The sequence below is a fragment of the Oncorhynchus masou genome, chromosome 32, assembly GCF_036934945.1.
Source record: "Oncorhynchus masou masou isolate Uvic2021 chromosome 32, UVic_Omas_1.1, whole genome shotgun sequence".
Classification (NCBI taxonomy): domain Eukaryota; kingdom Metazoa; phylum Chordata; class Actinopteri; order Salmoniformes; family Salmonidae; genus Oncorhynchus; species Oncorhynchus masou.
The window spans coordinates 94,112,339-94,123,974 of record NC_088243.1 but is presented as its reverse complement, the minus strand read 5'-3'; the positions used below and the strand labels follow the sequence as shown (position 1 = coordinate 94,123,974).

General features: G+C 44.7%; 1 protein-coding gene across 1 annotated transcript in view; it reads right to left on the bottom strand.

Moving 5' to 3' along the window:
• Positions 1–11,636, bottom strand: part of LOC135526816 (magnesium transporter protein 1) — a 34,971-nt gene that overhangs the window by 11,717 nt on the left and 11,618 nt on the right. The window contains exons 3-6 of the mRNA XM_064955490.1: positions 10,159–10,276; positions 3,945–4,085; positions 3,402–3,542; positions 2,479–2,568 (exon numbers count right to left, since the gene is read on the bottom strand). Coding sequence (XP_064811562.1) covers positions 2,479–2,568; positions 3,402–3,542; positions 3,945–4,085; positions 10,159–10,276 — 490 coding nt within the window. The remainder of the gene's footprint in view (positions 1–2,478; positions 2,569–3,401; positions 3,543–3,944; positions 4,086–10,158; positions 10,277–11,636) is intronic.

Genomic DNA, 11,636 nt, shown 5'->3' with positions numbered 1-11,636 from the left:
GGACCATTCTGGAAGAAAACCTGATGGAGTCTGCAAAAGACCTGAGACTGGGACGGAGATTTGTCTTCCAACAAGACAATGATCCAAAACATAAAGCAAAATCTACAATGGAATGGTTCAAAAATAAACATATCCAGGTGTTAGAATGGCCAAGTCAAAGTCCAGACCTGAATCCAATCGAGAATCTGTGGAAAGAACTGAAAACTGCTGTTCACAAATGCTCTCCATCCAACCTCACTGAGCTCGAGCTGTTTTGCAAGGAGGAATGGGAAAAAATGTCAGTCTCTCGATGTGCAAAACTGATAGAGACATACCCCAAACGTCTTGCAGCTGTCATCGCAGCAAAAGGTGGCGCTACAAAGTATTAACTTAAGGGGGCTGAATAATTTTGCACGCCCAATTTTTCAGTTTTTGATTTGTTAAAAAAGTTTGAAATATCCAATAAATGTCCTTCCACTTCATGATTGTGTCCCACTTGTTGTTGATTCTTCACAAAAAAATACAGTTTTATATCTTTATGTTAGAAGGCTGAAATGTGGCAAAAGGTCGCAAAGTTCAAGGGGGCCGAATACTTTCACAAGGCACTGTATACGTAATATGACATTAGAAATGTCTTTATCCTTTTGAAACTTCTGTATGTGTAATGTTTACTGTTCATTTATATTGTTTATTTCACTTTTGTATATTATCTACCTCACTTGCTTTGGCAATGTTAACACATGTTTCCCATGCCAATAAAGCCCTTGAATTGAATTGAGGGACGTACCACTAGTCCAGTGGTGGGGTTAAGAGAAATCTATAGAGAGAGAGAGGGACGTACCACTAGTCCAGTGGTGGGGTTATGTTAAGAGATATCTATAGAGAGAGAGAGGACGTACCACTAGTCCAGTGGTGGGGTTAAGAGATATCTATAGAGAGAGAGAGGGACGTACCACTAGTCCAGTGGTGGGGTTAAGAGATATCTATAGAGAGAGAGAGGGACGTACCACTAGTCCAGTGGTGGGGTTAAGAGATATCTATAGAGAGAGAGAGGGATGTACCACTAGTCCAGTGGTGGGGTTATGTTAAGAGATATCTATAGAGAGAGAGAGGGACGTACCACTAGTCCAGTGGTGGGGTTAAGAGATATCTATAGAGAGAGAGAGGGACGTACCACTAGTCCAGTGGTGGGGTTAAGAGATATCTATAGAGAGAGAGAGGGATGTACCACTAGTCCAGTGGTGGGGTTAAGAGATATCTATAGAGAGAGAGAGGGACGTACCACTAGTCCAGTGGTGGGGTTATGTTAAGAGATATCTATAGAGAGAGAGAGGGACGTACCACTAGTCCAGTGGTGGGGTTATGTTAAGAGATATCTATAGAGAGAGAGAGGGACGTACCACTAGTCCGGTGGTGGGGTTATGTTAAGAGATATCTATAGAGAGAGAGAGAGGACGTACCACTAGTCCAGTGGTGGGGTTAAGAGATATCTATAGAGAGAGAGAGGGACGTACCACTAGTCCAGTGGTGGGGTTATGTTAAGAGATATCTATAGAGAGAGAGAGGGACGTACCACTAGTCCAGTGGTGGGGTTATGTTAAGAGATATATATAGAGAGAGAGAGGGACGTACCACTAGTCCAGTGGTGGGGTTATGTTAAGAGATATCTATAGAGAGAGAGAGGGACGTACCACTAGTCCAGTGGTGGGGTTATGTTAAGAGATATCTATAGAGAGAGAGAGGACGTACCACTAGTCCAGTGGTGGGGTTATGTTAAGAGATATCTATAGAGAGAGAGAGGGACGTACCACTAGTCCAGTGGTGGGGTTATGTTAAGAGATATCTATAGAGAGAGAGAGGGACGTACCACTAGTCCAGTGGTGGGGTTATGTTAAGAGATATCTATAGAGAGAGAGAGGGGCGTACCACTAGTCCAGTGGTGGGGTTATGTTAAGAGATATCTATAGAGAGAGAGGGATGTACCACTAGTCCAGTGGTGGGGTTAAGAGATATCTATAGAGAGAGAGAGGGACGTACCACTAGTCCAGTGGTGGGGTTAAGAGATATCTATAGAGAGAGAGAGGGACGTACCACTAGTCCAGTGGTGGGGTTATGTTAAGAGATATCTATAGAGAGAGAGAGGGACGTACCACTTGTCCAGTGGTGGGGTTATGTTAAGAGATATCTATAGAGAGAGAGAGGGACGTACCACTAGTCCAGTGGTGGGGTTAAGAGATATCTATAGAGAGAGAGAGGGACGTACCACTAGTCCAGTGGTGGGGTTATGTTAAGAGATATCTATAGAGAGAGAGAGGGACGTACCACTTGTCCAGTGGTGGGGTTATGTTAAGAGATATCTATAGAGAGAGAGAGGGACGTACCACTAGTCCAGTGGTGGGGTTATGTTAAGAGATATCTATAGAGAGAGAGAGGGACGTACCACTAGTCCAGTGGTGGGGTTATGTTAAGAGATATCTATAGAGAGAGAGAGGGACGTACCACTTGTCCAGTGGTGGGGTTCTTGTGGGCGTAGGGAGGTCCTCTGATGTGGTTCCACATCTGACCTGAAGTCATGATCAGGCAGAAACACTAGAGAACACAAACCGTTGACAATGACTCAACACTTATTCATCCATGACTTTGATAGTCAGCTACATAATGAACCAGTGTGGTCCTACCAGAGCAGAGAACACAAACCGTTGACAATGACTCAACACTTATTCATCCATGACTTTGATAGTCAGCTACATAATGAACCAGTGTGTTCCTACCAGAGCAGAGAACACAAACCGTTGACAATGACTCAACACTTATTCATCCATAACTTAGATAGTCAGCTACATAATGAACCAGTGTGTTCCTACCAGAGCAGAGAACACAAACCGTTGACAATGACTCAACACTTATTCATCCATAACTTAGATAGTCAGCTACATAATGAACCAGTGTGTTCCTACCAGAGCAGAGAACACAAACCGTTGACAATGACTCAACACTTATTCATCCATAACTTTGATAGTCAGCTACATAATGAACCAGTGTGTTCCTACCAGAGCAGAGAACACAAACCGTTGACAATGACTCAACACTTATTCATCCATAACTTAGATAGTCAGCTACATAATGAACCAGTGTGTTCCTACCAGAGCAGAGAACACAAACCGTTGACAATGACTCAACACTTATTCATCCATAACTTAGATAGTCAGCTACATAATGAACCACTGTGTTCCTACCAGAGCAGAGAACACAAACCGTTGACAATGCCTCAACACTTATTCATCCATAACTTAGATAGTCAGCTACATAATGAACCAGTGTGTTCCTACCAGAGCAGAGAACACAAACCGTTGACAATGACTCAACACTTATTCATCCATAACTTAGATAGTCAGCTACATAATGAACCAGTGTGTTCCTACCAGAGCAGAGAAGGCCCAGACGTTCTTGTTGTAGAGGAATTCCAGGTTGTTTCTGCGGAGGTAAGCCAGTCCTCCTATCACTGCCAGCAGGAATCCCAGCATCAACGGCCCCGCATAGTTAGGAGGACGGATCACACGGATCTACACAGAGACACACAGCCTGATCACCCACATTTATACAGATAACACAGACTAATACATTACGCAGAGTCTTAGAGTGAGAGCTGAAAGGTGAAGAGGTGAGAGGTCAGGAGGGGCTACCTGTACGTCAGTGAAAGGTGAAGAGGTGAGAGGTCAGGAGGGGCTACTTGTACGTCAGTGAAAGGTGAAGAGGTGAGAGGTCAGGAGGGGCTACTTGTACGTCAGTGAAAGGTGAAGAGGTGAGAGGTCAGGAGGGGCTACCTGTACATCAGTGAAAGGTGAAAAGGTGAGAGGTCAGGAGGGGCTACCTGTACGCCAGTGAAAGGTGAAGAGGTGAGAGGTCAGGAGGGGCTACCTGTACATCAGTGAAAGGTGAAGAGGTGAGAGGTCAGGAGGGGCTACCTGTACGTCAGTGCGGTCCCCAACCCAGCGGGCCAGTTGTTCTGCAGCGAAGCCTCTGACCTGCAGCTCATAGGAGTCAGACTTCTTAGGCTTCCCTTTAGCAGGAAAATGGATGAAGGAGGGAGCCGAGTTCATATTCAACTGGGGAGACAAAGACAGATATATAAATACTACTATATACACAAATACTTCTTAACTACTACTAATATACACAAATAACACAGAAATATAAATACTACTAAATACACACACAAATACTACTTAACTGCTACTATATACACAAATAACACAGATATATAAATACTACTATACACACAAATACTACTTAACTACTAATATATACACAAATAACACAGATATATAAATACTACTATACACACAAATACTACTTAACTACTACTATATACACAAATACTACTTAACTACTACTATATACACAAATAACACAGATTATAAATACTACTATACACACAAATACTACTTAACTACTACTAATATACACAAATAACACAGAAATATAAATACTACTAAATACACACACAAATACTACTTAACTGCTACTATATACACAAATAACACAGATATATAAATACTACTATACACACAAATACTACTTAACTACTAATATATACACAAATAACACAGACATGTAAATACTACTATATACACATACTACTGAACTACTACTATATACACAAATAACACAGATATATAACTACTACTATATATACAAATATTACTTAACTACTATATACACAAATAACACAGATTATAAATACTACTATATACACAAATAAAATACTACTTAACTACTATATACACAAATAACACAGATTATAAATACTACTATATACACAAATACTACTTAACTACTACTAATATACACAAATAACAGAAATATAAATACTACTAAATACACACACAAATACTACTTAACTGCTACTATATACACAAATAACACAGATATATAAATACTACTATACACACAAATACTACTTAACTACTAATATATACACAAATAACACAGACATATAAATACTACTATATACACAAATACTACTTAACTACTAATATACACACAAATAAGACAGACATGTAAATACTACTATATACACATACTACTGAACTACTACTATATACACAAATAACACAGATATATAACTACTACTATATACACAAATATTACTTAACTACTACTATATACACAAATAACACAGATTATAAATACTACTATATACACAAATAAAATACTACTTAACTACTACTATATACACAAATAACACATATTATAAATACTACTATATACACAAATACTACTTAACTACTACTATATACACAAATACTACTTAACTACTACTATATACACAAATAACACTTATATATATAACTACTACTATATACACAAACACTACTTAACTACTACTATATCCACAAATAACACTTATATATATAACTACTACTATATACACAAATAACACAGATATATAAATACTACCAAATAGACACAAACACTACTTAACTACTACTATATACACAAATAACACATATATATAACTACTACTATATACACAAATAACATACACTGCTCAAAAAATAATGGGAACACTAAAATAACACATCCTAGATCTGAATGAATGAAATATTCTTATTAAATACTTTTTTCTTTACATAGTTGAATGTGCTGACAACAAAATCACACAAAAAGTATCAATGGAAATCAAATTTATCAACCCATGGAGGTCTGGATTTGGAGTCACACAAAATTAAAGTGGAAAACCACACTACAGGCTGATCCAAATTTGATGTAATGTCCTTAAAACAAGTCAAAATGAGGCTCAGTAGTGTGTGTGGCATCCACGTGCCTGTATGACCTCCCTACAACGCCTGGGCATGCTCCTGATGAGGTGGCGGATGGTCTCCTGAGGGATCTCCTCCCAGACCTGGACTAAAGCATCCGCCAACTCCTGGACAGTCTGTGGTGCAACGTGGCGTTGGTGGATGGAGCGAGACATGATGTCCCAGATGTGCTCAATTGGATTCAGGTCTGGGGAACGGGCGGGCCAGTCCATAGCATCAATGCCTTCCTCTTGCAGGAACTGCTGACACACTCCAGCCACATGAGGTCTAGCATTGTCTTGCATTAGGAGGAACCCAGGGCCAACCGCACCAGCATATGGTCTCACAAGAGGTCTGAGGATCTCATCTCGGTACCTAATGGCAGTCAGGCTACCTCTGGCGAGCACATGGAGGGCTGTGCGGCCCCCCAAAGAAATGCCACCCCACACCATGACTGACCCACCGCCAAACCGGTCATGCTGGAGGATGTTGCAGGCAGCAGAACGTTCTCCACAGCGTTTCCAGACTCTGTCACATCTATCACATGTGCTCAGTGTGAACCTGCTTTCATCTGTGAAGAGCACAGGGCGCCAGTGGCGAATTTGCCAATCTTGGTGTTCTCTGGCAAATGCCAAACGTCCTGCACGGTGTTGGGCTGTAAGCACAACCCCCACCTGTGGACGTCGGCCCTCATACCACCCTCATAGAGTCTGTTTCTGACTGTTTGAGCAGACACATGCACATTTGTGGCCTGCTGGAGGTCATTTTGCAAGGCTCTGGCAGTGCTCCTCCTTGCACAAAGGCGGAGGTAGCGGTCCTGCTGCTGGGTTGTTGCCCTCCTACGGCCTCCTCCACGTCTCCTGATGTACTGGACTGTCTCCTGGTAGCGCCTCCATGCTCTGGACACTACGCTGACAGACACAGCAAACCTTCTTGCCACAGCTCGCATTGATGTGCCATCCTGGATGAGCTGCACTACCTGAGCCACTTGTGTGGGTTGTAGACTCCGTCTCATGCTACCACTAGAGTGAAAGCACCGCCAGCATTCAAAAGTGACCAAAACATCAGCCAGGAAGCATAGGAACTGAGAAGTGGTCTGTGGTCACCACCTGCAGAACCACTCATTTATTGGGGGTGTCTTGCTAATTGCCTATAATTTCCACCTGTTGTCTAATCCATTTGCACAACAGCATGTGAAATGTATTGTCAATCAGTGTTGCTTCCTAAGTGGGCAGTTTGATTTCACAGAAGTGTGATTGACTTGGAGTTACATTGTGTTGCTTAAGTGTTCCCTTTATTTTTTTGAGCAGTGTATATAACTACTACTATACTTCAGTCTGGTTTTAGACCCCATCATAGCACTAAGACTGCACTTGTGAAGGTGGTAAATGACCTTTTAATGGCATCAGACCGAGGCTCTGCATCTGTCCTTGTGCTCCTAGAACTTAGAACTGCTTTTGATACCATTGATCACCACAATCTTTTGGAGAGATTGGAAACCCAAATTGGTCTACACGGACAAGTTCTGGTCTGGTTGAGATCTTAGCTGTCGGAAAGATATTAGTTTGTCTCTGTGGATGGTTTGTCCTCTGACAAATCAACTGTAAATGTCGTTGTTCCTCAAGGTTCCGTTTTAGGACCACTATTGTTTTCACTATATAATTTTACCTCTTGTGGATGTCATTCGGAAACATAATGTTAACTTTCACTGCTATGCGGACGATACACAGCTGTACATTTCAATGAAACATGGTGAAGCCCCAAAATTGCCCTCGCTAGAAGCCTGTGTTTCAGATATAAGGAAGTGGATGGCTGCAAATGTTCTACTTTTAAACTCGGACAAAACAGAGATGCTTGTTCTAGGTCCCAAGAAACAAAGAGATCTTCTGTTGGATCTGACAATTAATCTTGATGGTTGTACAGTCGTCTCAAATAAAAAACTGTGAAGGACCTCGGCGTAACTCTGGATCCTGATCTCTGTTTTGACGAACATATCAAGAATGTTTCAAGGACAGCTTTTTTCCATCTACGTAACATTGCAAAAATCAGAAACTTTCAGTCCAAAAATGATGCAGAAAAATTAATCCATGCTTTTGTTACTTCTAGGTTAGACTACTGCAATGCTCTACTTTTCGGCTACCCGGATAAACCACTAAATAAACTTCAGTTAGTGCTAAATACGGCTGCTAGAATCCTGACTAGAACCAAAAAATGTGATCATATTACTCCAGTGCTAGCCTCCCTACACTGGCTTCCTGTCAAGGCAAGGGCTGATTTCAAGGTTTTACTGCTAACCTACAAAGCATTACATGGGCTTGCTCCTACCTATCTCTCTGATTTGGTCCTGCCGTACATACCTACACGTACGCTACGGTCACAAGACGCAGGCCTCCTAATTGTCCCTAGAATTTTTAAGAAAACAGCTGGAGGCAGGGATTTCTCCTATAAAGCTCAATTTTTATGGAATGGTCTGCCTACCCATGTAAGAGACGCAAACTCGGTCTCAACCTTTAAGTCTTTACTGAAGACTCATCTCTTCAGTAGGTTCTATGAGTGAGTGTAGTCTGGCCCAGGAGTGTGAAGGTGAACGGAAAGGCTCTGGAGCAACGAACCGCCCTTGCTGTCTCTGCCTGGCCGGTTCCCCTCTTTCTACTGGGATTCTCTGCCTCTAACCCTATTACAGGGACTGAGGGGTGCGTCACTTGAGTGGGTTGAGTCTGGGTCTGAGTCTTCCTGTCTGGGTTGGCGCCCCCTTGAGTTGTGCCGTGGCGGAGATCTTTGTGGGCTATACTCTGCCTTGTCTCAGGATGGTAAGTTGGTGGTTGAAGATATCCCTCTAGTGGTGTGGGGGCTGTGCTTAAGCAAAGTAGGTGGGGTTATATCCTGCCTGTTTGGCCCTGCCCGGGGGTATCATCGGATGGGGCCACAGAGTCTCCTGACCCCTCCTGTCTCAGCCTCCAGTATTTATGCTGCAGTAGTTTATGTGTCGGGGGCTAAGGTCAGTCTGTTATATCTGGAGTATTTCTCCTGTCCTATCCGGTGTCCTGTGTGAATTTAATTCTCTAATTCTCTCTTTCTTTCTTTCTCTCTCTCGGAGGACCTGAGCCCTAGGACCATGCCTCAGGACTACATGGCATGATGACTCCTTGCTGTCGCCAGTCCACCTGGACGTGCTGCTGCTCCAGTTTCAACTGTTCTGCCTGCGGCTATGGAACCCTGCCCTGTTCAATGGACGTGCTTTTTCCTAGCCACCGTGCTTCTACACCTGCATTGCTTGCTGTTTGGGGTTTTAGGCTGGGTTTCTCTACAGCACTGAGATATCAGCTGATGTAAGAAGGGCTTTATAAATACATTTGATTTGATTCTCACGGCCAGGGAGACAGGCCGGTTCTAGCAGTCAGGGAGACAGGCCGGTTCTAGCAGTCAGGGAAACAGGCCGGTTCTAACAGTCAGGGAAACAGGCCGGTTCTAACAGTCAGGGAAACAGGCCGGTTCTAACGGTCAATGAAACAGGCCGGTTCTAGCGGTCAGGGAGACAGGCCGGTTCTAACGGTCAGGGAGACAGGCCGGTTCTAACGGTCAGGGAGGCAGGCCGGTTCTAACGGTCAGGGTGGCAGGCCGGTTCTAGCGGTCAGGGAGGCAGGCCGGTTCTAGCAGTCAGGGAGGCAGGCCGGTTCTAGCAGTCAGGGAGGCAGGCCGGTTCTAGCAGTCAGGGAGGCAGGCCGGTTCTAGCAGTCAGGGAGGCAGGCCGGTTCTAGCTGTCAGGGAGGCAGGCCGGTTCTAGCGGTCAGGGAGACAGGCCGGTTCTAGCGGTCAGGGAGACAGGCCGGTTCTAGCAGTCAGGGAGACAGGCCGGTTCTAGCGGTCAGGGAGACAGGCCGGTTCTAGCGGTCAGGGAGACAGGCCGGTTCTAGCGGTCAGGGAGACAGGCCGGTTCTAGCGGTCAGGGAGACAGGCCGGTTCTAGCGGTCAGGGAGACAGGCCGGTTCTAGCGGTCAGGGAGACAGGCCGGTTCTAGCGGTCAGGGAGACAGGCCGGTTCTAGCGGTCAGGGAGACAGGCCGGTTCTAGCGGTCAGGGAGACAGGCCGGTTCTAGCGGTCAGGGAGACAGGCCGGTTCTAGCGGTCAGGGAGACAGGCCTGTTCTAGCTGTCAGGGAGACAGGCCGGTTCTAGCGGTCATTGAGACGGGCCAGTTCTAGCAGTCAGGGAGACGGGCCGGTTCTAGCGGTCAGGGAGACAGGCCGGTTCTAGCTGTCAGGGAGACAGGCCGGTTCTAGCGGTCAGGGAGACAGGCCGGTTCTAGCGGTCAGGGAGAGAGGCCGGTTCTAAAGAACACATGAAGGGTGAAATAAACGAAAAGAGACAGAAGAGTTTTACCATCTGAAAGACGTCAGATCCTTCATCAAAGTCGACGGTAGCGAAGAAGACCTTGTTGGTGAAGGCACTGGAGTAACGCCAGGAATTAGCTAGGATCTGGTACTCCTCGTCAGCCTGTCTGTAGTGGGGTGGACACACACAGTATGTCAAATACCTTTCAATATTTCAGATACCAATGATTTAGTGTGTCAAGGACAATGGAACTAATAGAATAGTGCAGGCTGAATAAATCATACCTTAAACAAATACTATGACATGTATTTGCCCCAACCATGTGTAAAACTAACATGTGACCCCTTACTGGCAGACTAGACACAGTCTCTGTTACTGACTGGCAGACTAGACACAGTCTCTGTTACTGACTGGCAGACTAGACACAGTCTCTGTTACTGACTGGCAGACTAGACACAGTCTCTGTTACTGACTGGCAGACTAGACAGTCTCTGTTACTGACTGGCAGACTAGACACAGTCTCTGTTACTGACTGGCAGACTAGACACAGTCTCTGTTACTGACTGGCAGACTAGACACAGTCTCTGTTACTGACTGGCAGACTAGACACAGTCTCTGTTACTGACTGGCAGACTAGACACAGTCTCTGTTACTGACTGGCAGACTAGACACAGTCTCTGTTACTGACTGGCAGACTAGACAGTCTCTGTTACTGACTGGCAGACTAGACACAGTCTCTGTTACTGACTGGCAGACTAGACACAGTCTCTGTTACTGACTGGCAGACTAGACAGTCTCTGTTACTGACTGGCAGACTAGACACAGTCTCTGTTACTGACTGGCAGACTAGACACAGTCTCTGTTACTGACTGGCAGACTAGACACAGTCTCTGTTACTGACTGGCAGACTAGACACAGTCTCTGTTACTGACTGGCAGACTAGACACAGTCTCTGTTACTGACTGGCAGACTAGACACAGTCTCTGTTACTGACTGGCAGACTAGACAGTCTCTGTTACTGATGGCAGACACAGTCTCTGTTACTGACAGACTAGTCTCTGTTACTGACTGGCAGACTAGACACAGTCTCTGTTACTGACTGGCAGACTAGAGTCTCTGTTACACTGGCAGACTCTCTCTGTTACTGACTGGCAGACTAGACACAGTCTCTGTTACTGACTGGCAGACTAGACACAGTCTCTGTTACTGACTGGCAGACTAGACACAGTCTCTGTTACTGACTGGCAGACTAGACACAGTCTCTGTTACTGACTGGCAGACTAGACACAGTCTCTGTTACTGACTGGCAGACTAGACACAGTCTCTGTTACTGACTGGCAGACACAGTCTCTGTTACTGACTGGCAGACAGACAGTCTCTGTTACTGACTGGCAGACTAGACACAGTCTCTGTTACTGACTGACAGTCTCTGTTAGCAGACAGACTAGACACAGTCTCTGTTACTGACTGGCAGACTAGACACAGTCTCTGTTACTGACTGGCAGACTAGACACAGTCTCTGTTAC